Source organism: Pelmatolapia mariae, linkage group LG18 (genome assembly GCF_036321145.2).
Source record: "Pelmatolapia mariae isolate MD_Pm_ZW linkage group LG18, Pm_UMD_F_2, whole genome shotgun sequence".
In the NCBI taxonomy this organism is placed as follows: domain Eukaryota; kingdom Metazoa; phylum Chordata; class Actinopteri; order Cichliformes; family Cichlidae; genus Pelmatolapia; species Pelmatolapia mariae.
Window position 1 is genome coordinate 15,887,402 of NC_086243.1, and position 25,051 is coordinate 15,912,452.

Consider the following 25,051-nt stretch of genomic DNA (forward strand, 5'->3'; position numbering starts at 1 on the left):
CTAAATCACCCTTTATAACCATTCTATTGTTCAGTTTGAACTTCGGCAGGTTATCTTGACCACGTCCACATTGGCTGGTTAGATGTAAGCGGTTGAACAGGAATACCTAATGAAGTGGCCAGTGAGTGTATATTTATAAATACATACCAACACTGTTAACAGTTCTCTTATTCAGACTTCTGTGTTTCATTAAATGGCACTGCTACATTAGCTCATGATCTACTCCATAATCCAGACGACCAACCTTGGTTGGTTTTATATGGTCATATAACAATCTTGATATTATTATATGGATTAATATCTCACTCTTTCTAAAATCATTGAGTGTTTCCTTTCATTTGTCATTTTTTCTCTTTGTCTGGTAAGAGGATGCGATACAGTTGCCCAAAACCTGTCAGTGACCCACCCACCTATTGTATCAGAGCTGCGGGAGTTCTGAGGTACAATCGTGAGTCTGACAATCACAGGATGAATTTAACAACTTTTCCCCAAAAGGTAAAAAAAAAATTAAAAGTCAAATATCTCCTTACTTTTTAAGGAAGGAAGCAAGGTGTTACAGATAATGCGACTCTAATAAAAAAAAAATGTTATTCATTCCCAGACAGAATACCCAGCACAATGTGAGTACTGTGGGGAAAAGGGTCATCCTCTACTGGATCTAACATGGGTACAAAATCCTGAGGTGAGGCAGATTGTAAATGGTCAAGTCAAAATCCCTAAATTCACCTACTGTACTACATGACCTCCTTACCCCCTCCTGTGTGTCCATCTCAGACCCACTTCTGTTGTGCTCAGCGGCAGCAGCTATGTCAAATGCTGGTGAAGCAGAGACTTTTGTTTGAGGAGAGATCTAACCTAACCTGTGGTAATCTAACTTCAAAAGACCAGATGGAAATTCTGTACCACAAATCCAGAGAGAGTGAAGCTTACCACAAGTTTATGAAAGGCTTTCTGAGAAAACCTAGGTACACATTTGCATGATTTTGCATGAAAATGCCTGGAAACAGAATGAAAGTAGGAACAGAAATATGACTCAAATAATGTGCAAAATTAATATGAGTAGCGCTTATTTTGTATTTTTTCATAGAATACAATCAAGAGAATCTACAATCTACGGTGGTTACCCAGTTAATCTGCTTGCAGGGAAGACCTGTGAGTAGTTAGCAACATTCACACTGGAAGCCTGAAACTTTTGCATACAGTCATAATAAACAGACAGACAGGCAGACAGACAGGTAACTGCATCTTGATTTTATAAAGCTCTGTGAAACTAACGCAGTCTATTTTGCTATTGTTTAGCTGTCTCTGCACCAGGGGTCTTCAGGTTAAGACTCTCACATGCTCCAGGAAAGTGGACAACGTATTGCAGTAGCACAAGTGAAAAATGCTTAAAAATGGAAGAGGAGGAGGTGTTGCTCCCTTTTTTTGATTGGAAACCAGTTCAGTTTGGCATATGTAATCATCAGGTAACATGCAAATTAATATTACTTCTATTTTTCATGACCCACAGAGCTTGTACAGAGCTTGTTTTTTCTTATTATATTGTAAATGTATGACGTTTTGTTCTTGCCAACACAGAGGTTTCATTTATGTTTGAATAGAGGCCTCAGACAGCTGCATTACACACTAACACAATGCCCCCATGTGGTCACACTGTGTCTACATAATACATTAAACCCAAAACCTTCACAAACGCAAGACTTTGTTATTACGCTAAATAGTATTATTATTTATAAAGAGAAACTACTCAGTTTTAGTATCGTAAACTAGTAAAGCCGGGTAAAAAGGCCAAAAGACAATCAAAATGACCCTGCAGAGGTTGACGAGTTTAGACATTGAAAGAGAACTTGAATGTAGAGATAAATTTGCAATAAAGCAACCCTCCCACTTCTTTCAAACTCCACACTATTAGGTTATGATAAGAATAATAATTGTTTTTTAAAAATAGTTTTTCAAAAGTCCATGTAATTGTGTGCAAAATAGAATTTCTAGACATGATAATTTCTTCTTTTGAACTTTATCTGTATTCACAGGTGGGGTCTGGAGTTTTACAGAAATTTTATTCCAGTGGCATCAAATTCCTTACCATGTTCCCTGATGGCTCTGCTCAGGTCTTGTATCCTCTCAGATTTGATCAGATTGATCATGAGACTTTGCGGAAGTGATTTAAAAATGCAATTTAAACATTAAAGAAATCCAGTGAATTCCAGTTGAATTGAATATCCTCTATAGTCAGTGTTCCTTTCCTTACCAGCTTGGTTACAGTTATCCCTCCGGCCTCTTGGCTGTACTTATCGTGGTCACTGAACACAATGGAAGAGTTTGTATAGTGTATGACGACGTCAGTGCCCCTAATCAACAAATCAGAGCTATATTCCAGTCTGATGGCAGAGCGACATGCTATCACACCAATGGAAACATATGGTAGATAGCATTTTCTTAATATTTACCATTTATTAAATATTGCCTCTTTAAATTATATTATTAGCCCTATAGTTGTTGTCATAGAGGTTGCTGTCAAAAATGTTTTTGTTTATGGGGTGTAAATGTAATATTTAAAATTTGCACAGGTGAGCATAAATACATAACGGCAATGAGCTACAGTCCATTTATATGCATGTATTTTTCTGTACTCGCATTGCAGGCTGTCCTTAAACATGTCTGGTGGCCGATGCTTAAACAATGCAGGCAACGTAACTTGTAAGTGGAGCTGGGGTACTCCCACGCCCCTGCAGCCCATCTTTCTGTCCCTCAACAAAACTGTTGGAGTTCGAGTCCTGGGGAACAAACAAGTGTTTGTTTCCTTCTTGGCAGGCAGGCAACAGGCTAAGTTCAGTGTGGGTACCTGCTGTGCTCAGGTAAGACTGAAGCACTGTGCAACCAGTCTGCACATTGTGAACTGGCTATTTTATATAATTAAACATATGACAAATAAAACATAACAAACATAACAAAGGTTAAAATGAAAAAAAAAATGTTGGAAAATATGTTCATTTTGAATATGACACTGGCAAAAGTCTAAAAGTTTGGATATGGGTATGCATTACTACCAGTTTTCTGATGTCTTTCTTTCTGAAAGCAAATATATTTTGCCTTTCAAACATTTAACTACACAGAGGGTTTAAATGATTTGCAAAATGACTGTAACAAATACTAAAGTGCTTCATTAACGTGAAAAATCTTTGATTAGGGTGAATACGTGCATACTTCAGGCTCATCGGTCTCTAAAGACGAGCTGCTGGCATTGGCAGCCAAAATCAGGATCCACGCAGCAATTCAGCATCTTCACCAGTACCTGACGACACCCTTACATCCCCCAAAACTTAAGACACCAGCCCATCACCTACAGGTTACTGCTCAAAGGCTCCTGAAAGTCAGTGATGATATAATGATGAATGACCGTGACAAAGCCTTCATCCTCAAGTGCCTTCAGGATTGTTGATGTATATGTAATATTGGAACATGATGACAGTGACTTGACATTTATTTACAGAAAGAAAAAAAAAAGGCTGGAAAAACATTTTGCATGTCTCATTTTTTGACTTTAGTTACCAGAAAACTATATCACCTAAAGGGAAAACAAATAAACAAACAAACAAACAAAAAAAAAAACACCAAACATTTTATGTACTAGCACCTGAGTGCCAGCATGTCGATATTTTAATATATAGAGATAATCCTTATAGCATGCTTGGCTGAATCAGTATTTTCTCATTTTTAAGGCCAGACTTACCTTTATTTTAAATTCAATTTAAATGGAACCCGGTTTTACAAAGAGAATATCAAGTAAAGGTGTTATAGAATTAACCCAATAAATGACTTTCATTACTCATTGTCTAAATAAAGTCATCTGTTGCACATTAACCACACTGTATTTTTTAGGCTGGTCTTGTAGTTTTGTTTTTTTAATTTCTCCTCTCTTTTGCCTTGTAATATAAAATCAGTGTAGAGCTTCCCGAAGACTTAATAATCAGGTTGTTACTCCAGATATTTCATACCATTGCATAGTATACCCACAGTAAACTATAAGCCTGATGACAACAGATGCGTTAGCCATTTAACTTAACACCACATCAGTATGTCAACTCAACACCACACAGCAGTTTCAGAGTTAAATAGTTAACAATATGTTTTATTAATCTTCTTAGCTTCCTCCAAGGTTTGTAAATATAAAAATTCAGAAATCATACCAACAGGTTCCCAATGTTATTTTCACAACAGTGATGACAGACTTTTAAGTGCTGCAAATTTCTACACGGTAAACTACTTGATAAACAAATTTCTACATATGGCTCAGTGGTACAAATGACACATTGTTTCTTTTTTTCCACAGAGATCAAATTATATTCAAATAGTTAAAGACTACAAGAACCAATGTTAACTCTCTCCTTATGGGCTCACTAATATCACCTGGATGAACTCTGTAGTAGTATGAATAGTACAAGAAAATGACAAAATGGCCAGCACTGTTGCCATGGATCCCACTCTGGCGTCAGGGGCGGGTCATCTCTAAGGGGCGCAGTGAAGAGTGATGGGGACATCCAGTCTGTGCTAGCAGTGTTCCTGCCTTCAGCGCAGACGTTCATAAACATCACCTCACAGCCCAGTGAGAAACCCACCTCAAACCTAGAAGGGCAGAGAAAGGAGCAGGCCAAATTAAAAAGCATAAACATTCACTTTAGTAGAAGTGACTCTAAAACAAACAAACAAACAAAAAAGTCCTTGGCACACGACTGTACTTACAGGGAGGGGCTTTTAGCTTCAGCTAGGAATTGAACAGTAAGGTTATGAATGGTGGTGGTGCCTTGTGTTCATGTGAACGTTCATCTTCATTTCATTATCCAGGATTTGCACAAGCTGCTGCATGGAGGGCAGGTGACCTGACTCCAATTTGGACCACACTGGTACATCTATAAAAGAATATTTTCATTTTAATTTGTGGGCTAGATTTTGTTCCATCATCTCAAGTTTATGAATGTTATTGCAAGAAAAATGAAATCAAGTCAAATCCACTGGGCACTAAGTACGTGCTAGAATAACACTCACCATTTAATGTGATTTCAAACGCTCCCGTTGACATTAACTGGTTTTCAATCATGTTGCTGAGGAAGAACACCATCATGCAGGCATAAATCTGATGGAGAGGAAAGATTTATTTTATTTAAACAGAGTCTGAAATGTTCAGTGAGCAGAAATTAGGACAGAAACCCCACAGGATAAAAGTATTGCTCTAGTAACAGGTTAGCATGTAGCTGCTTTAAAATATGACGTTCATGCCATCCGTTAGTGCACTTCAATAGTCACTCTCAGTGGAGTAACACTTGCCAATATGTTAACATTGTGAAGTACATGGGTATTTCTCCCAATATATGCATTTTAAATCCAAGTCACATATGGGCTCCTGCAGTTAAGCCGTTAAGACTTTACTGCAGGTCTAAGTTTTGTTTTATTTGTTACCCGTCTGCAGTTCACATGACAGGGATTGACAGAGTTGTGCATGCCTGTTTTTGACGCACACTCTTGAGCAGCTCTCCCCGTATTGGCTGATGAGATTACAGTGCAGTAAGATTACGCAACAACAAATGACAGGGCCTGGCCACAGTCATTAAAACCAGATTTCTGCTCTCAAGCCAGCTGATTTAGTGATAGCAGTCTAGATTCATGTTAAATATTATGCGAAAGGATTCCATGTATATACCGAAAGCAGCTTTAAAAGCAAACACATACTCAGCGGAAGAAAAAACTTAAGATAGTCTTTGTTATCAAACATATGTGGCTTAGAAGCAATTTTAAAAGAACAAATTCACTAGCAAAACCAGCCCAAACCAAAATGAATAAGTCTTTATTGTGTATTTAAAGGCAAGAGTTGCTGTTATGCGTTTGGGTTTAAAAACTATTTTTGTGCCATTGAATCTTTTTCAGCCTTCTGTTAAAATGGAAGAACGACCACTATTGCAGGAAGGCTTTTGGGATTTGCCAGGTCTCTAACCCTGGGGATAACAAATCCAAGCCAAACAATACTTAACAAAACAACCAGAAGCCACCGAATGAAGAGCTAATGAAATCCTGCGGGTTTTAGTTGTACTTGGCAGCCTGTAAGTAAACGGAAACTAGAGCCCACCTTTCTTCACTTCTACATGCTACCCACGCCTGTGCTATCTGCAATAACTTGCCAAAACAATGTGCAGCTCCATCTACTGAAAAGCCAGAGTCTGCCGTCTAACACGCTGTTACACAAAACACTACAGTAAAAACGCTCCCATAAGGACACAGTTTTGATTCCAGGAAACCTTACCTTATTTCCTTGGCCCCATTCCCACATTCCGGGGGCTTGCATACCAAAGAGAGCGAACGGGTCCCTGCCGATGATAATCAGCCCAATCACCAGCAGTTTGAAAACAGACAGGAAGGAAGCAATGTGTCTGTGGAAACAAAACAAAAATACGTGTAGATATGGATTTGAATACAGCTCTTATACGTGATAACATAAAGCAGACAGAGCTTGTTACTGAAGTAAAATCTCTCCAAAATCTTTAGTTTTACATTGTGAGACATTGAAAACAATGGTTAAAGAATCTGAGGGGGTTTGATACCATCTCCATTTCTTTTGCACAGCTTTTCTCGTGTGTATTCATTAGAAGCCCAGAAAAATACTTAAGAGTCTCAGTAACACCACACCTTAACTACAACACCTGGGACTGCTACACAAATACATCTCACATGTAATACAAATACAATCCAATTCTCCAGGCAATGATTCCTCAAAATGCCACAGACTTATCATCAATTATTCAGAAACCAAGTTATAGTCCATCTGAAACGGTAAACACAAAGAAACAGTTCCATAGCAACTAGAATACAATGAGAAAGATTTCATGTGTTATTTATAAGTTCTCTTTTGGACTTTATTATCATAAGTCACAGTGCTGATCGTTGTACAGATGGACTTGTTGGTTTAGCTAAATACCTAATGTTCTGATGCAAGTCTTGATGCATGCTCAATCATCCAGGTAAGTAAGTTCATCTGGATGTAGTGTTTTCAGTGGGAGAAACATTTCATCACTCATCCAAGTGACTTCTTCAGTCTCAGCTGACTGCAGGTTTCCCCAACCTTATAAACAGTGCATTGCATAATAACTGAAACCAGCCCACTGATTGAATAATCGGCTGTGAGGTCAGTTCCTTAATCATTAATATGCTGGTTTTAGTTATTATGCATTTACGCATGTCATAGTGCCTGGTACCAGGTACTTCTTTTAGTAAATACTTGACCAGGGGTCTAAGCGATCCGAGCAGGTACTAAAATGTGACATCATCAGACTGCATGCCACCGATTGGCTGGTCAGTAGCATCACTTGTCTCGTTCACGAAAATCAAAATCTGGAAACGAGAGAAACGGCTACAAAAACAACGCCGTGTTTCCAGAGTCTAGCGTTGACATCATGGGATGCTCGGACGTGCTGTTATGACGACAGTCACGCGTGTTAGGTAGCACTGCTTTGTAATGGAAAACCAGTTGATCCAAGTCGAGGTGTGGCAATCCATGGCAAGTAGGTACTAATGGAAAAGGGGCTTAGATACCAAAGTACTTGGTACTACAACCTAATGGAAAGTCCTTGAAAATGAGTTGAGCCATGGCGAGCTAATCTTAGTAGGTACGAGTGGAAAAGGGCTATAAGAAATATGGGAAGTGGTGGATATGGTCATTTGGAACAGATTTTTCATTACCTTCCCAAGTTAAGGCTACATTACTATTAACTAATACCTAATTGACCATTATGTATGTCATATAATCCTACACCATAATAAAGCTATACATTTTTAAAAACTGAAGAAAAAAAAAAAGCATGTCCCCACCCAATGAACACATTTACATTTCAGAAGATTTATGACTTCATTTATGTTGTCTCTTTCTTTTGTTTTCTTTTTTTTTTTTTTTTTTTAATCTTTATAGTTTTTAAACTTCTATTTCTGTAGCTTTTTGACCTGTTATATCTTGTGAAACAAATTTATCTATAATGCTGACCCTGCATTAACTTAAAATGTGACAAATAAAACTAAAACACTAAAATAGCATGACATTCCACTTAATTTACATTTAAATACTTTAGCTGAAACCATCACATCCATGTCTGTACTGTACACACCAAGGAAGGTATGCAACTTCAGCCCCATGGCCTGAAAATTTAAGGAATGCATCACAGTTGTTTGGATTACCTGCGGAGAGTACCCATTTAACATCTTTAAAACTTGGGAATGCAAAATGAAGTAAGCTGGAGTAAAATTAGCCCAGTTCATCTAACAATTTGTCTATTGCAGACATTTCGATTTAATTTGTAGACATTTTCTTCATTGGAGTGATTTTAGGACACTGGATCAAAACATCTTTCAAAAGGACAGCAGTTTAAGCAGTGTCTACCAAAACTACCAGACACCAATCCATGGCCAGATATGTTCGTGCTTGAGAATTTCACTTCCTTAGACAAATCACGGCTAATCCCAGGGAGCTTTCAGCCCGCTTTAATAAGGCTGGACGTAATCCACTTGTAACAAGGCAGGCAATCTTCCGCTCTCGCTTACCGATAGATGGGAATAGGAAGATAGTTCTCCCCTTCAATGCGGATGTCTGGGTACCGCTGGTACAAGGCCTGCGTGTACTCCTCAAACACCCGCTTGTATCCTCAGGAAATGCTGTGGGGGAAAACAAGGACACTGCTAGAAAGCCGAGCACAGTCTAAAGTCAAAACAGGACAGTCTAACAAAGGTTACGTTGATGACTTAGCCCGGAGATTTGAATTTTAAACTTCTCTGTTGATCATTTACTCAAAGGTTTTATATTTGACTTGGCAGCAGCGCGTTATCATACATGAAAGCTGCATGTTCACCTTTGTGGGCTGTGTTTGCTTTAGTGACTAGCTTATTTACATTGCAAATGTGGCCTTAAAAAAAAATCATATTTCCTCGTACACAAACGTAAAACAAAGTGAGAGTTTTCAGGTTAGCACACCGCCTCCTGGTCAGGTTAATATTTAGAGTAGTTAGTGGACCAACTTGCCTAAAGTCTCCAAGTCTATCAGCAAAAACAATATGTTGAATTTACCAACAATAACTGCAGACCAGAGGGAACATTTTACTGTAATCTGGAAAAAAAAATCCTGTCGTCGTAGCATAACAATGATAACACATTAGCATGACCTACACACAGTAGACAGTTTATTAAAGGTTTAACAGCGGAAGTGGAAGCCATGTTTTCCACCAAATGTTTACGAAAAAAAGTGCCAAAAATTATCGACGTCCAGAAAATGATTTCAGTAGAGCTTTTAACAGCTGTTTATTTATTCAGTTTGAACAACCCGCAGCGTTGTTATTTCCTAATAAACATCCAGTAAATTAACTTCCTATCGGCGAGCGTTTACCGATTTTCGGCCTGCGACGCTGTTAGCCGGGGACTTTAGCTAGCGTGCAATGACTCGCCAGTTTTTTGGCTCATTTGCTTACCAGATTTGAAACTTGAGAAGAGGTCCCGTGGCAAACTGCATCTTCATTTTCTTTATGCCGCTGCTGTCACCAGCCGTAGCACAGCAGAGGGAAAACACCCCCAAAACCAGGAGCGAGAACCGTATCCACTTCATGGCTATCCTCTTCGACGGTCCCTTCCTCAACCCGTCGTACACAGGCAGGTTAATCTGTACATTTCGCTTCTGGTTGGTCCATCCTTTTCCTCTTCATCCAATCGCAGGTTTTAACTAGTGCTGGTTTCATCTTTAGCACCACCTACCGCTCTGGCAGTTCAACTGATCAACAGAGCCTTTGGGCTAATAAAATATAACAACCTGGATCACCGAACTCTTCCACGGCATGCATTTTTAATTTCTCTTTGATCTTTGGGCCCAATGAACGTAAAAACAAAGAATTACCAGATTATTATTATTCTTTATTTTTACCTTATTTTTGTTTTTAAGAAAATTAAGAGCCACATATGAGGATATTTGTTTAAAATTTTGATAGAACAGTAGCAGTATAATGTCCTCATAAGTGGATATCAGGCCCTTGTAAAGCAAAATTGAGTATTTTGGTCTAAATAACCCAAAATGTGATGTCCACATATGTGGACGCCAGGTCCTAGGAGGTTAAAGATGGGATATTTCCTTATTGGGTGTTTTGATAATAGTGTTGCAGCTGATCGGATACCTACTAAGGCCACGGCACATGATCAACACTTACACTGGCAAAATTCATGGAGTCATTGTGCACCATCATTCCCCCTTTTGAGATCAAAGTCTCATTATAGGATAGGGGCCATCAAAATGTTATATTGATTTTAAGTTAGCCTTCCCTCATAGGGGCCAAGTCAAATAATAGAAGCAAAATATTCCATAACAGCTATTTGCTGTTAAAAAAACCAAAAACAAACAAACAGAAACCGTCAACTTAGTCATTCAATTATTTATACAGAGCCACATCTGACCAAGAATAAATCAATTCTGTTAAAATTTCATAGAAATTATAAATGTGAATCATAGCTTTGAAACAGGTGAACTATGCTCACCTATGATGCAGAAAAGAAATCATACTGCATTCTTAGTGGTGGTATAATTTATTTAATGAGGTGCATAGACAACTTCAATGACCATTTCCATCAAGAATGAGCCCTCCAAAATTTGTCTCGATTTTTTAATGTACATGTATCTAATTCTGCACTAGAAATGAGCTGTCTGCCTAAAATATATAAAATCACATATTTAATGAATAGTGTTCAAAAACATTTTATTGAATACACAGAAGTTACTACAATGAAACAAATATAGTAAGAACAAACACAATTTTCTAATAAAACAGCTCATCATTCAGAAGAGGTTTTCTAGTTGATTTAGTGATTCAGCCTCGCTGATCGCTCCTGATCCACAGCAGACTGCAAAGCCATCACTGTCTCTGTGGATGAAACAAATGAATGTAAAGCACACCAAACTACATCCTTTCTTCCTAATCCCTTGTCAGGCTATACATTCAATTTTGACAAAACAAGATGACTGTTTGGCATCTACGCATGTTTTTTTTTTTTTTAAATACACTTAAAAAAAAAAAAAAAAAATTTAATAAAACAAAACATGAACTTGGCCGATGTAACCCACTGTCCCGTTTTTAAATCCTCAAGACAAGCCATTTTCTCCATCACCATCTTGGTCTTTTAAAAATCAGATATGATGAAAAGGGCGGATTGGACCGTCAAACTGCATGCTCATTGGCTAACTATTTGAAACAATCCTCCATTTCTGACCATTAATCGTTTTTCTCCCAATCTCACCCTGAAAATAATGACTACATACAGCAGGAAAGTGTTTAGAGACGTCACATTTGGAAACTGTTTTTCTTTCTATAGTAACAAAAGTCTTTTTACAAGCCCTAGGTATTGCCCCCTGATGGCCATTAAAAAGAAGAGAATTTTAAGGCATTTCTTTTTTCTTTTTAAACTGTCTGAGTCTACACCTTTATTTAAAACAAACAAAAGAAAAAAGGCTGGAGCTGTGTTAGAAGGGGTAAGGTTCTGTGTAATGAGCAAGCAGATTTAGTACATTACATTAACAAAACAAATCAAGCAATATTTTGGTTGGTACAAACCCAATAACTTTTTGGAATGATCAATCAGATTGGGGAGTCCTTCCTCGATGTTGTATGAGATTTGGTCCATTTCTTGTACGAGGTCACCTGCCCTCTGAGTGAAAAATTAGGCGAAATTACTAATTAAAAAAAAATAAAATATGACATTGTAACCTGAATCATGGAAAAAACATACAAAGTTAGGAAAACTCTACCTTGAGCTCTGAATAAACTTTCTCCTCCAGCTCAGCCACCTGAGATATGGCATCATACACACCGGTATCCAAAACTGATTCCTACATCACAAAAAGAGTGAAAGTTAAATCTGAGAAACTTCTACACAGGTTATAACTGGATTCATGCTGTGCAAGCGTACCTCTTCTGAGGAGCTATTCATTGGCTCCTGTGTCTTAGGTGCTTCACTGGCTTTGGAATTGCCATTAAGTTCCTTCACTCTGCAGAAAATGTTTCAAGCTTCATCATACAATAAGGCGACTGAGAATTCCCATTAGAAAAACAAAACAAAACAAAACGCCCACAGATTCAGAGCTTCATATGCTAAATACATACCTGTCAGCATAGCGCAATGTGTTCATTGTATATTCACATGAGGTCATACCTGGAGACACCATAGCAATCTGTGAAACAAAGAAAAAAATTTATTTGATGTGGATTTCAAAATATCCAGTGGTGAGAGGAAGTCAAATTTGGTGTGGCAACATACCATGCAGGTCCTGGACTTCTCTCCAATGAAAGAATCCCTGAGGACTTTGGTCAAAGTGCTCATTCGGAAAGGGATGTGATCACTGTTCTTTCCCAGTGAACGGATACACTCCTACAGGATACAAGAGAGGAAACACCAGCGTTTTGAGTTGCTGTGCATACATATTTAATGGAGAGAAAACAGAGTACTTCTGCCTTTTAATCAGCCATCGCTTACCTTGAGAGCCAGAAGGCTGCGGTTGATCTCGGCAGTTTCAACTAAAGTACTCCGGTCATTGCTGCTGACATCTGTACCACGCTCATTGCCAGCCAAATCGACCAGTGAAAACTTGCCGTGCAGCGTGGTAGCACGGTCATTGCGCCGAAGAACAATTTGAAGGATTGCATGAGAGCGGGATGAGTTGGCATTGGCTGAGGTTTGGCCCGACGTTCTGGAAAAGACAGTGAGATTCTAACTTAGAGTTTGCCTACCTACACTAATGGGTAATTAATACGTTTTTGTGCTCTTTCAGCCACAAAGAAAAATGCACAAAGAAACATCAAACACATTCTTGATACTAAACTACCTGCATGAACTGCCAATCTGTATCATCTTGATGACCTCCTCTGCTGAGGTCACATAGACCTCTTCGAGGCCGACCACCTGAACCTGTTGTCGTTCATCTTCCAAAACACGCAGCTTGGCCTTCTTATGCAGCAGGTCATACACCTAAATAAAAATAAATAAATAAAGGTCTAGTTTGTTATATGGATTAATTGAACACATGGATTCAATAGATATCTTCTGAGTGAAGGGTGTTCCCTTCACGTCTTCCTACCTTGCCGTTGTAAATCTCAAAGAAGCTGACGTAGGCAGAGAGATCCAAATTAGCATACCTCCTGTGGTTGAGGTAGGCAAAAACATCCTGGGCTAGAAGTGAATAGACTCAAATTATGACAAAGTCTGTTTTTTGTACAAAATCCAGTTGTTTCATTTAAGGTCCTACCTGCTAATGCGTAGATGCCTTTAGCACTGTTCTGCTGCTTCCCTGTGAAATCACCTCCCATTGTCTTAAAAACAAATAAAGACTTTGAATAAATTCCACATTTGCAAAATTGTGCTTCAACCCCCCCCCCCCCCCCCCAAAAAAAACCCCCCTCAAAGTCTTAGATCAAGTGGAGACTTACATGAGTCTTACCACTTCCTGTCTGGCCATAGGCAAAACATGTTGCCATACCACCTTCAAAAATGGACTGGACTAAAGGTTTAGCTGTGAACCTAAAGGAAAAATCAGAATTTTAGTCATCATAACATTAACAGGAAAATTACAGCATGTATAAAAGTATACATCAAGTCTCCATTGTACTGGTCAATGTCCCAGTTGAAAAAGCTAAGTTAGAAAATGCACAATCAGAGCCACTGTTGGCTTAATTAAAGGAAAAATGAGGTAGTTACTTGTAGACAAGTTCATTGGTGGCGGTCTCATCAAAGGAGTAGTCAAAGTGGAAGACTTGATTGTCCAAGTACTTGGTGAGGTCCACCTTGTGTTTTGGCTCATGGACCAGTAACGCACCTTTCCCAGGTACAGACACCACATCAATCTCCTTTTTATTAATCTCTACAATACACAAGAGTATCAGAGTTAGTGTATAAACATGGCAACTGTTTTCTCTCCCTTAATTACTCCTTTATATTCAGACAATAGAATAGAGAATCTACAAATTATCCCTGACCTACCCTGCTTGTTAAGGGGCCGCTTGCGTATGCACACACAAATCCTTTGGGGCTCAATCTTAAAAAAGGCAAGAGATGTGCATAGAAATGACTGTGCTACAGTTTGCAAAGCTACAATAAAACTTTCTGGATGGAACACTGTAAGTCCATGTTCAAACCTACCGTTTCAGTAGTTGATAAGGGTGTGATTTCCAAAGTCGCTCTGAAATCCTGAATCATCTCAAAGAACTTCTGGTTGGGCCGGGAACCTTCCAGAAACTATAAAGACAAGCAAACAAAAGGTACTGTAACAAAATGAGGAGTAGTTTTGCTCATGTTTAAAACAATTTACATTAAAAAAAAAAAAAAAAAGAATAATGGTTGAAGAAATCTTTCACCTTTCCCCTCTTGGTTTGCATATCTGGGGGCTTTATAACACAAGAGAGCCTTTTATTGCCTTTGTTCAACTCCACGGGAGCCACAGATTTCCTTCCGCCTGAAATGTGAAAAAAATATACACACTGAATATACACACACACACTGAAATAAATAAATGAGATGTTAACAGCTAATACCAATAAAATGGGTTACATACCTCTAACTGTGGATGGAGGAGGCATTTTCTCAGGCTCATCATTTTCCTTTATGGCCTCGGGAACGAAAGGCTGCAAAGTCGCTGGTTGCGTATCATTCCTTTTACGCTGCCAATTCGGAATTGCTAGATGACAAAAAACAAATATATATTTCAGATTTAACAGAAGGAAAAGACCAAAATATTTCTTCACACATTTAAAGTACTCAGAAACTTATTCAAATACATTTTAACAGGTACATGATATGACTTTGTACCCTGCAGACGACCAAATGCATATCGCATGGTCACCAAGAACCACATTTCAATGTTAAATGAAAAAAATGTGGCTCTCATTAGACCGTGTTATGCATTTTAACAAATCTTTTTGTTTTCTGTTTTAAATGAATAAATAAATCACAACCAACCAGAGTTTTTGAGGACAGATGATGGAGGGAGATCGGGATGTATGGTTTCTGGGTTAGCTGAAAATGATTCTGTAGCTGAGACTGGTCCTTCAACAGAACCCGGGGCCTGAAACATACACGTCTGCCGAGCCTGGGATCGAGTAGCAACTGAAAGTGACACAAAACCAAGTCAAACTGCTGAAATATGAGTTTATGCATTTCAGACTGATTATTACCAGCATTATTGTTCTGGAGTAAGACAGTGACTACTGGTAAAATGGAGGAGAAAGAGGAAAGAAAAAAAAAAAGAATAATTCACCACATATTTTTCTAAAAACAGAACAACCAAATTAGACATCCACAGTGGTAGAAAAGTGTGTTTTAAGCGAATAACAAAGCTATGAAACACTACTGTGCTGGTCATTAAAATGGTTCTAAGTCCTAAAAAAAGGACTTAGAGGCCACTGTACATGCACTGTTTATTCTCCAATGAACTGATCAACCAGTGATAACAATCAGCGGTCCTTTTTATAGCACAATCTTATTTCTCAACAGGCAGAATTTAAGGATGAAGAGACAAAAAAAAAAAAAGAAAAAAAAAGACATTGCTGCATATGAATGTACAATCACCCAACACCTAAGTGTGTTGATTTGCATCCCTTGTGCGTTATCATTAATCTAATGTACATCTAAAATCTGGGAGCAGAGTTCAGCTCTTGCAGGATTGTCACTCCTCGCCCTTACATCCATAACCAAAACAGGACCGATTTGCTTTAACAAAAAACATGCACGCCGTGCCGACCTGACTCTTCAGTTCTGGTGACTGCTGCAGTAGAAGCTTTTGGAGGGAAAGAAGCCATTAGGCAAGAGTACTTAACATTTACATCTGACACACACAGAGACTCAATATTTACATACAGGAGGCAGGTGCAGGAATCCTAGAGGAGCGCAGTCGACCCTCGTATTTCTACAGAATAAAAACAGAAAGAAAACTGTATAATGCTCAGTCGAGTCAGCCATTTAACTCCCTCATAAGAAGCACCGTGTACTTATGTGCAATATAAATTATTAGAACATCATTCTGCATGTAGTTACATCAAACAGTATAAAAGCGGGGGGAGATTTCGAAATCCAGGTGCAATCTTAAAAAAGAAAAAGTTATTTATCACTTATAAAACAAACAAACAAAAATGCAATTAATCCACTGTCTTAAGGTCATCAACGTGTGGAGTAGAGCATTGCTTCAGGTTTGCTCATGGAAAGTTTTCATTTACAACTACAGTTGTGTTCCTTTTGGATTACACCTCATACAGCACAAGGCTTCTACTGAACATTCAAATTCAACTCACATGCATCCTTCACTGAAATAAGGGTCAACTTAATGTCACAGGAGAGGCTACACAAGGATCATCTAACCTTGCAAGGTTAATGTAATAAATTATGAGAAAAAACAATGTAGGCTAGCACTCACCTTTTCTGGAACAGGAGTTGGTGGGTCAGGAGTTGAGCTTGTGATTGAATTAATAGGGTCCAAAAACTCTGGATTGAGTATACATAACTCACTTAGATCAATCTAAAACACAGAAGAAGAAGCAGACTCAGCATATAGGATATTTTAATGTATACTTGGTTGATATCACCTCAGTTATGACATTACTGACCCCCTTTCCACGGCACATGTTCCTCTCATGCCACTCAACCATAACTGTGGACTTGTCAACGGATTTCACCGTGGCCGAATGGACTCGACCTAGTTCACGTACATAAAAAGCATGCCTGAGTTAAACTCACGGCACACAGGAAGTACAAAAACACATAATACGAACGGATTTAATGCAACGTGAGCTCACCATCACTGCGGCTGATCTGGACAGAGAGTCCAACGAGAAGTCTGGACAGGCTGTTCTCCATTATAGCACCTTCTTAAAAAGCTGAAAAAAATGAAGGTAACGTTAGCGTATTAAGTATCCAACTCGCTCTCTACCAGTTGTGCTGTCGTCGCTCTGAAAATATGTCGCCTTTTCATGGAAACGTAAAGTTTGATAAAACCAAACCGTCAGTCATTTCCATTTGTTTATTTTTAGTTTCTTTCAAGATAAAAATCACACTTACCTTTCACCCGTACCAAACTCAACAGCGCCCAGAATTTAAACTGGCGTTATTTCCGAGTATTTAGGAATCTGATTGGTCTTCGTCATTTCATAGAGTCCAGCGTTCTTCTTCTACGGATTTAGAGGTGGCATTTAAATTGATGTTACACTGCCACTCATCGGACAAGTTAGGAAGGACCGCTACAGTTGCGCAAATGGAAGAACTTCGATACACTAATTCAACCAGACCAGCTCGTTAAGATGTTGCTGACTTTAATGAAATGTTGTGTTTTACAAGAAATACAAGAAAGTGCTTTACAAGAAATACACATCATACAGTACGGGATTTTAAAAAAATAAATTATATATAATTTATACATATATATATATACATATATGAATTAAAGAATTAAAGTTAAAATGACCAAATACTCATCACTGATATTTATCCTGAACTCAACTAAACTTTATTTTCTAAACCTTAACTGAAACTGAAAATAAACATGATGTAAAATCATTATACAGCCAGCAATGGTTTAGCAAGAAATTTCTGCATGACTTTATCTGTCTCACATATCAGTTTTAGCCCTTTGATTTACAACATTGTTTTGGTTCATTTTTTTTCCCCGGGCATTTCTTACACACAGCTCTCTTTATCAGTTAATCAGGCTGAGATCTGGACTTTTACTGGGTCATTGCAACACCTTTGTTCTTTTCTTTTTCTGCCATTCTTGTGTAGATTTGGTGCTGTGCTTGGGATCATTGTCCTGCTGTATGCTGTAATTTTGGCAAACCTTTAGCTGTCATTGCCTCACATTTGACTCTAGAATACAGAGGAGGTCGTGATCAACTCAGTGACTGCAACATGCCCAAGTCCTGTGGCTGCAAACCAAGCCTTACTCATCACCCTTCCATCACTGTGCATTGCAATTGTTGTGAGATGTTTGTCCTGATATGCTGTGTTTGGTTTTCAGTGTGCATTATGACCAAAAATCACCACTTTGGTCTTTTCTGTACAACAGACATTGTTCCACAACTCTTGTGGTTTGTTGAGATGCAGCTTTGGAAACCTAAGTTGTGTTGCTGTGTTCTTTTTAGAGAGAATAGACTTTCCCCTTTCAAATCTTCCAGACAAGCCTTATTTGTTCAGTATTTTTCTAATCGCAATTTAACATTTCACATCCTAACGGAGGCCTATAAAGTCTGAGATGTAGCTTTTGGATTTTTTGCAGTTTCTGTGAGCATTACGCGACCTTGACCTTGGGATGAAATTCCTGAGATGTCCGCTCTTGGGAAGATTTTAACATTGTGTTAACACACACCTGAATGCTCCAGACCAGCAAACTACCAAAACTCCTGTTGTCATAGTTTGGTCACACTTGCAGATGCTTAATTAACGACACATGCATTTGATTAGCAGCACCTGGCTGTTGCTTACCCTCATAATTCCTTTGGAAAGAGTAGGAGTGTAGTTAGTTTTGACAGGACTGTATCTACTTATTTGGTAGAAAGTCCAGACTACTCCCACTTGCTTCAAATGTAACCTGATAGTAGTCCAGCCTAGAGTTTAACTCACTACAGGTCACTATGAGATGTGACATTAAAAATAATGACAGAAAACAGACCGATGCATTTCTCAGAATTCACATTTGCCACATTATGGAGTAATTAGACTTTCAGCAATACAACATTGCACTATGACACAGTGATTTTGTTATCTTAACATGAACAGGCTAACAACTGAGCTACTGTAGAACCACAGACCACATGTTTACGTGTAGATCACATAAAACACTGTTCTGTGCAAAATTTTATTTTAAATTTTGAAATACTTTTTAGATCATAGGAATATTACCAAAGAAACCTAAACAACAAATTTAGAGACATTACAAATACAGACTGTTTGCCATAGTCCAATGGCAGCCATGCTGATATTGGACTATTGATTTGGTACATCCATACAAAATATAATAAAAATGCTGCAAACAATTATAATTGCAGTTTTTTTCAGTGGGAAGCTATTTTTAATTTGAAACAATAGCGGCATTATCATGACATCACTGAAACCAAACAGGCCTCTTTTAATATTACATTTATAGATATTCCAGACTGTGAACACATCCCTGATCATTCCACAGTGATCCCCAAATGTGCTAAAAGCTGATCTATTTAGCCTATTGCATTTCATGCTTGCGACCACAAGAATCCAGTGTTTATCCACACGCTGCCTCTCTTCTCACACTCACTGCAAACCAGGCACAACATTTCAGTCCTCCGTGACATCAACAATCAGGGACAGCTGGAGAATGACCCATAATGCAGTTCAGCCTTGCCTTCAGTGTGGGAGGCTTCCCATTTTTTTCTCTTTTCTTTTTCGCCCCTTAGCCTCCCCACTACGTGCCCACACCCTCTCAGTTTCCAAACCTCCTAACTATACACAAGCTAGACTTATGTATACACATTCTCCACGAGCGAACGCTGACACATGACAAATCAAAGCTCTAATAAACAGCTTGCGCTGAACAATTTCCCCCCCACCACCAAAGGATGAAAAATAAACAAATCCCTGTCGGTTGAGCGTCCAGGCCATTTGGTAGGTCTGTCTGTTGATGACTGGGTGGCCCAGGGCTGCTTGGTGTGAGGCCTGGGATGGAGCCACAACTGTTTCCTGTGGGCAGCCCAACCCCCAGAACCTCTCCACAACTGGCTTAGTGGGTGGTATTCCCCTCCTCCCTTTTTTTTCCCCCTCTCATCCCCTAAACCTCTAGACCCTCCTCTCCCTCCTCTCCTCTCCAAGCAATTCTCCTTCCCCCTTTTCCTCCCCTTACGCTGTCAGTCCATCCATTCTCACAGCCATAGTCCTTAGCTCAACACTTCCCCAGTGGCCTCAAGTGGACCGAGTAAGATAAGAAAAAATGTAAAGAAACCTTGTCTCTGTGTGCACTTAGTCCAAGTATGCCTTCGTCATTTACATAAAGCTAGAAACTGTCACAAAGGTGTGATTTTTGCCTGATTACAAAAAACATTTGGGGGGGTAGTAAAGTATCACACGTCCTCATCCACGTTTTCTTTTTTTTAACACATATCTTTAAAGCTATAACACATTGTTTCTCTTTTTCAAGCTTTAAACTACAAAATAAACAATGAACCAGCTGACAGTGCACATCATTAAAATGTTCGTTGAATTGACTCACTCGGTAATGATGTTTTATCACTTCACATATGTCTGTCCCAAAACTGAGCATGAGCTCTTGTAAATGCACTTCCTGTTATACACAGGCTAGGTCACGGGAATGTGAAATAATGTAACAAAACAGTAGCATCTGTGGCTTTATGCTTTTGTTATTTTCATATACGTTTGTGCGTGTTTATTCAGATTTTTCTCATGACTTTGTGACTGTTGCGGAGAATGTCTCACACATGTTGCAGAGACTTCAGGGTGGGCTTTCCCTTCAAGCAGCCAGCTCTGTTCCACATTTGTTTGTTCATACTGATAAGGGTTCAATACTTGGCTGAAAAACTCTAGAAAAAAACAAACTGAAAATTGGGTTTTTGAGTTCAAGTCTCCTCTTTTAAACACCAAAGTTGGCCTCAACGCTGTCACGCCATGCAAAGATCACGGTCGCCGAAAAGACACAGCGGCATTTTTAGGTGCTGGCTTCACGGCGTCGATTGTTGGTGGTGTTTGATCCGAAGAAGAACGCAGTCTTGTATCTGTTGGCCCTGTCACTGTTTAACCGCTCCCCTTTTTTCCACCCGTCCAAAAGCATATTTTCTCAGTGTAAAGAAAATTGGCGGAGGCCATAGCTCTGTTCCTCTATACAGACTAAATAAACATGCACATGCATACTGTACGTGAACTGAGCACACTTATAAACCACCCAGGAAGGCTGACAGACGAGGAGAGGAGCAGTGAGAGGAACAGAGAAGGAAAAACTGAACTACTTTTTCATATTCTTTCTTTCTTTTTTGTATGGTATTAATAGCAATAATAATTCTGTAACCCTTGCCAAACCTAGCACCAATATGAAATTAGGTCTTTAGAATAAGTTTAGCATTTGGGTGTAAGCTGTCAGCGAGTATTAGTCAGTTTTTCCATAAATATAAAGCGGACTTTAATTCTGCTTTATAGTGATGCTGAAATACTGACCAATGAGGCAGTTTGTAGTGGGCATGTGATTTGCTATAATCATGTCTGTAATGTGTGGTTTTATCAAATGGTTTTCATCTTATTTATCTTTCTAGGTATTTCCTAAATATATAGGGTCTGTATTGCATTTTACAACATGACCAGCAGAGAGCAATATAACTACAAACAGAACTGGCAGCATGCAGTCAGGTACAGCTAACTGTGGGATTTGAAATAAAAGTGCTGACAGGACTCAAGATCCAGTATCAGAATGCAGGTTTTCTTCTTTTCCATAGCATAGCTTTGGGTTGGTACGTGCTGTTCCATAACTGAACCCACTGCACATCCACCAGGGAATTAAATCTTCTCCAGCCAGAGAGCTAAACGTGCAACTGGAACATTCAGTCATTAAAGCATGTTCGTATTCTTGGCATGTGGAGATCCAGTAAATAATGCCAGTGACCCTTTTTTTTTCTTTCCATGCCATTATTTTAAAAAAGTTAGTACTAAATTTTCTCTTCAGCCACATCATTTCAAGCTTTGGAGTCATTCACTGAGGACTTCACTCACCTTTGAACTTGTGAGTGCAGCCACAAAAAGTTCTATTTTTTCCCCCTGCTTGCAAATGCATATTTGTTTCCTCAGCAATAATTTTATTTATTTATTTTGGCTCAGAAGTAAACAGTGGTACGTGTAGTACCTGCAATTACAGTAACACTATGGGCATGTGTTTTCGGCCTGTACATTAATGTAATTTTCATTTTTATACCTAAAGTTAAAAATGCAATTAATAGAATCATTATTATGGGCACAGAAAACTGGCTTTTTGTTAATGATTAGCCAGCAGTGTATATACACTGCTGGCTAATATTACAGATCCACTAGAAACTAGTCAGCACACTCAGTAAGATAAATATTTAAATAAACTAAAGCCAAGATTGATGACAGTGTTGGCACAGAACTAAGTACACTTATTCAAGTAACAGGTATGTATGCTACTTTATGCTTCTACTACATTCTCATGTGATAGTTTTATTACTAGATTCTTTATAAGTCAAACAAACAAACAGAAAACTATTGTTTACAGTCCAGTAGATTTCTCTGCTAAAATTCAGATGGTTTCATTTTAACAGCCGTTTTGAGGCCAAAGAACTAAACTTAACACATGCAACCACTGGTATTCATGCAGTGATACTTTATCTGTAAGTAGTACTTTAAATATACTGTATTAAGCTGCTAATTGATGTGATGGTGTTGTATTTTAAAACAGAATCTACCTGTGAATGTCATAATGGTGATCTCCCTGCCTTTTTGTGGTAGCCAGGTAACTGGTAATGGTGATTTGAGTGTTTGGCTTTAAAAGGAACGATTAGTTCCTGTAATGACTTTGGCTGGGTGGTTTAAGCTGCTAGACCTGACATATGACCACACCCATCTGTGGGCGTCCTGTAAGTTTAATGTAAACTGTAAAAAGGCAACACCCTAATTGCATCACTGGATCACGCTTTACAAGTTTGAATAAATGTTTATTTTTGTTTTGTATGAGTTTGTCAGAAGATGAGTACACTGTGATTATAAAGGGATGAACATGGTGGGCTGTGGTGTTTAAATAGTGTTCAGATGGTATTAAGGGGCCCAGAGTGAAGAAAAATATCACCCATACCATTACAGCACCAGCCTGACCTGCTGGTACAAGGCAAAACGGATCCATGCTTTCATGTTGTTGATGTCAAATTCTCATCCAACCATTTGAATGCTGAAGCAGAAATTGAGGCTTATCGGACCAGGTTTTCCTAATCTTCTGTTGTCCAATTTTGGCAAGCCTGTGAGAACTGTAGCCTCGGTGCTTCTTCTTAGCTGACAGGACTGGCATTAAGTGTGGTCTTCTGCAGCTTTCAGAGATGCTCTTCTGAATACCTTGGTTGTAACGAGTGATTATTGGAGTTACTGTTGCCTTCCCATCAGCTCAAAGCACTCTAGCTATTCTCCTCTGGCATCAACAAGACACCCAGAGAACTGATGCTCTCTCTTTTTTTAGACCATTCTCTGTAAACACCAGAGATGTTTGTGCGGGAAAATCCCAGTAGATCAGCAGTTTCTGAAATACTCAGACCAACAAGTCTGAAACCACACACGCACCACCTTCAGAGTCATTTAAATCACTTCTCTTCTTCATTGTGATGCTTGGTGTGAAAATTCTAAATATTGTCACCCTACATGTGAAGCTATTTTGAAGAATTTGAAAGTAAAAGGCATTATAGCCTTTAGATACAGTACTGAAATACCATTAATGTCATTTACATGGCTTTACACCCACAACCTCACACATACTGTAAGTTAGGTCACAGAGTGCAACTTGCGGTTCCTCAACTTCTCTATTTGGTTGGTAAAAAGTCCACAGGGCCACTCTGTCATCACAATTTCCCTATTGGCTTTCATTAGTTTCCAAAGTTAAAGCAAACTGCAGAAAGTAGAGAAGCTATCTGACAAAAAAAGGAGGTGGTGGTGGTTGGGGGGTTGCAAAATAAGGGTTATATCTTAATGTAAATCTGTCCATTGAAAGTTTAATGGGAGATTAAAACAAAGTTTTATCCATGACTGTGAAATTAGCCCATAAATTCTATTCCTGAATTCAATCACTTTCTTTATATATAAACTGTAGAGACTGAAATACAGCAGGCCTCCATACGACCTCTTTAAGGGAACACCAATTGAAACCACAAACCATGAATAGCACAGAAATGTGTTAGTGTGCTTTTGAAATTAATCCTTAAAACCCACCAGTGTTTTGGGTTTTTTTCTCTCTCCCTTTTTTTTTTTACAGGAGCCAACAGAGAAGGCATGTTTGCTTGTATAGTGCAGGGTACAGCATGTGGACCCCAAAGTTCTCAAAGAAAAACTAAACCTACACACAGAGCTTTACAGCCTTCTCCCAAACCACAGCAAAGGGATGCACTGCGAAGGTTTCCAGAATAGCAACTTAATTTTCGTGTTTTACTAAGTTCCCCGAAAGAGAGAGAAATGTGGCCGTTCAGCGAGATAATTGCAAAAGGATGACAGATGAAGTCATGTTACCAAACTAGCAGATTGTATCACTTGTTTTAAGAAAAAGAAATCAGATAATGAGATAAAGATTTCCTTTCCAGTGCTCCAAGTCCGCAGACAATGATAATATTTCAGGAATTAAAGCTTAAGAGTGAGCTCTTCATCGAAGCTTGTAAATCTCACCAAGCTCAGATTATTTTTTTCTCTCTGTTGTTTAAAAAACAAAATAGTTACGTAGTCCCTGTCAAACCTTCTCTGACTTATGCTAAGTGATGTCTTGTTTGTAATAAAACGAGCAACAGACTTTGGTTTGAGACAAACAGAAACCCCTAGTTAGCATATGCAAGACAGATGAACAGGCAACGAATTAAAAAAAAAATGTTGAAGCTCAAATTTCATTAAAAAAAAAACAAACCCCAAAACTAAGCGTTAAAGAAACCACATCGCTGGCCACACTGTGAGCGCTGAAGTGTGTTTGAGAAACATTGCTGCAAACTTTGGTTTATTATCAAAAGATGGAACCAAACATTTTTACCTCGTAATGACAAGATGATTTGGATATTGTCTAAAAAGGCAAATGATACATGTTATTGTGTATTTGTATTGCTTCTATGCTACTAACATTTTTATCATTTATCCTGTTATCATTAACCGAGGTCTTGATTTCCCCACAAGGTCCTGAGCTGACACTTAACTACTTCAGTTCCATCATAAGCTACCTACACGTGAGTGTTAGTTTTATTGTTAATGTGTTAATGCCATTGTTTGCCTTTTCTATTGCACAGACAATGATTT

The 25,051-nt window shown here is 38.6% G+C and overlaps 3 protein-coding genes across 3 annotated transcripts; 1 reads left to right on the plus strand and 2 right to left on the minus strand.

Moving 5' to 3' along the window:
• The first annotated feature begins 109 nt into the window (after positions 1-109).
• On the plus strand, positions 110-3,462 carry LOC134617302 (glutamate-rich protein 6). Its single transcript, XM_063462514.1, has 5 exons — positions 110-121; positions 2,034-2,116; positions 2,266-2,424; positions 2,645-2,858; positions 3,191-3,462. Exons 1-5 carry the CDS (start codon positions 110-112, stop codon positions 3,440-3,442), a joined length of 720 nt encoding a protein of 239 aa, XP_063318584.1. The 3' UTR covers positions 3,443-3,462.
• A 4-nt stretch (positions 3,463-3,466) lies between these two features.
• Positions 3,467-9,686, minus strand: selenot1a (selenoprotein T, 1a). Its single transcript, XM_063461650.1, has 6 exons — positions 9,499-9,686; positions 8,581-8,691; positions 6,296-6,422; positions 5,047-5,134; positions 4,744-4,910; positions 3,467-4,626 (listed from the first exon to the last, which is right to left on the minus strand). The coding sequence occupies exons 1-5, from the start codon at positions 9,630-9,632 to the stop codon at positions 4,786-4,788; spliced, it is 585 nt and encodes a 194-aa protein (XP_063317720.1). The 5' UTR covers positions 9,633-9,686; the 3' UTR covers positions 3,467-4,626; positions 4,744-4,785.
• A 974-nt stretch (positions 9,687-10,660) lies between these two features.
• Positions 10,661-17,205, minus strand: kif2c (kinesin family member 2C). The gene is made up of 22 exons (XM_063462195.1): positions 17,105-17,205; positions 16,843-16,923; positions 16,654-16,742; positions 16,464-16,565; positions 15,911-15,959; positions 15,014-15,160; positions 14,610-14,732; positions 14,413-14,510; positions 14,198-14,293; positions 14,039-14,093; positions 13,757-13,919; positions 13,489-13,579; positions 13,308-13,371; positions 13,140-13,231; positions 12,888-13,030; positions 12,539-12,752; positions 12,323-12,433; positions 12,169-12,236; positions 11,975-12,053; positions 11,814-11,894; positions 11,620-11,713; positions 10,661-10,932 (listed from the first exon to the last, which is right to left on the minus strand). The coding sequence occupies exons 2-22, from the start codon at positions 16,901-16,903 to the stop codon at positions 10,871-10,873; spliced, it is 2,082 nt and encodes a 693-aa protein (XP_063318265.1). The 5' UTR covers positions 16,904-16,923; positions 17,105-17,205; the 3' UTR covers positions 10,661-10,870.
• Positions 17,206-25,051: the final 7,846 nt, after the last annotated feature.

Excerpts from the sequence above, each read along its gene's own strand:
- LOC134617302 (XM_063462514.1), top strand. Across the intron at positions 2,117-2,265 it reads GATGGCTCTGCTCAGGTCTT|TTATCCCTCCGGCCTCTTGG; the intron begins GTATCCTCTCAG and ends GCTTGGTTACAG. Across the intron at positions 2,859-3,190 it reads TGGGTACCTGCTGTGCTCAG|GGTGAATACGTGCATACTTC; the intron begins GTAAGACTGAAG and ends ATCTTTGATTAG.
- kif2c (XM_063462195.1), bottom strand. The coding sequence starts at position 16,903 with ATGGAGAACAGCCTGTCCAGACTTCTCGTTGGACTCTCTGTCCAGATC. Across the intron at positions 16,743-16,842 it reads CCAGATCAGCCGCAGTGATG|GTCGAGTCCATTCGGCCACG; the intron begins GTGAGCTCACGT and ends TACGTGAACTAG. Across the intron at positions 12,434-12,538 it reads GCAGCCTTCTGGCTCTCAAG|GAGTGTATCCGTTCACTGGG; the intron begins GTAAGCGATGGC and ends TGTATCCTGTAG.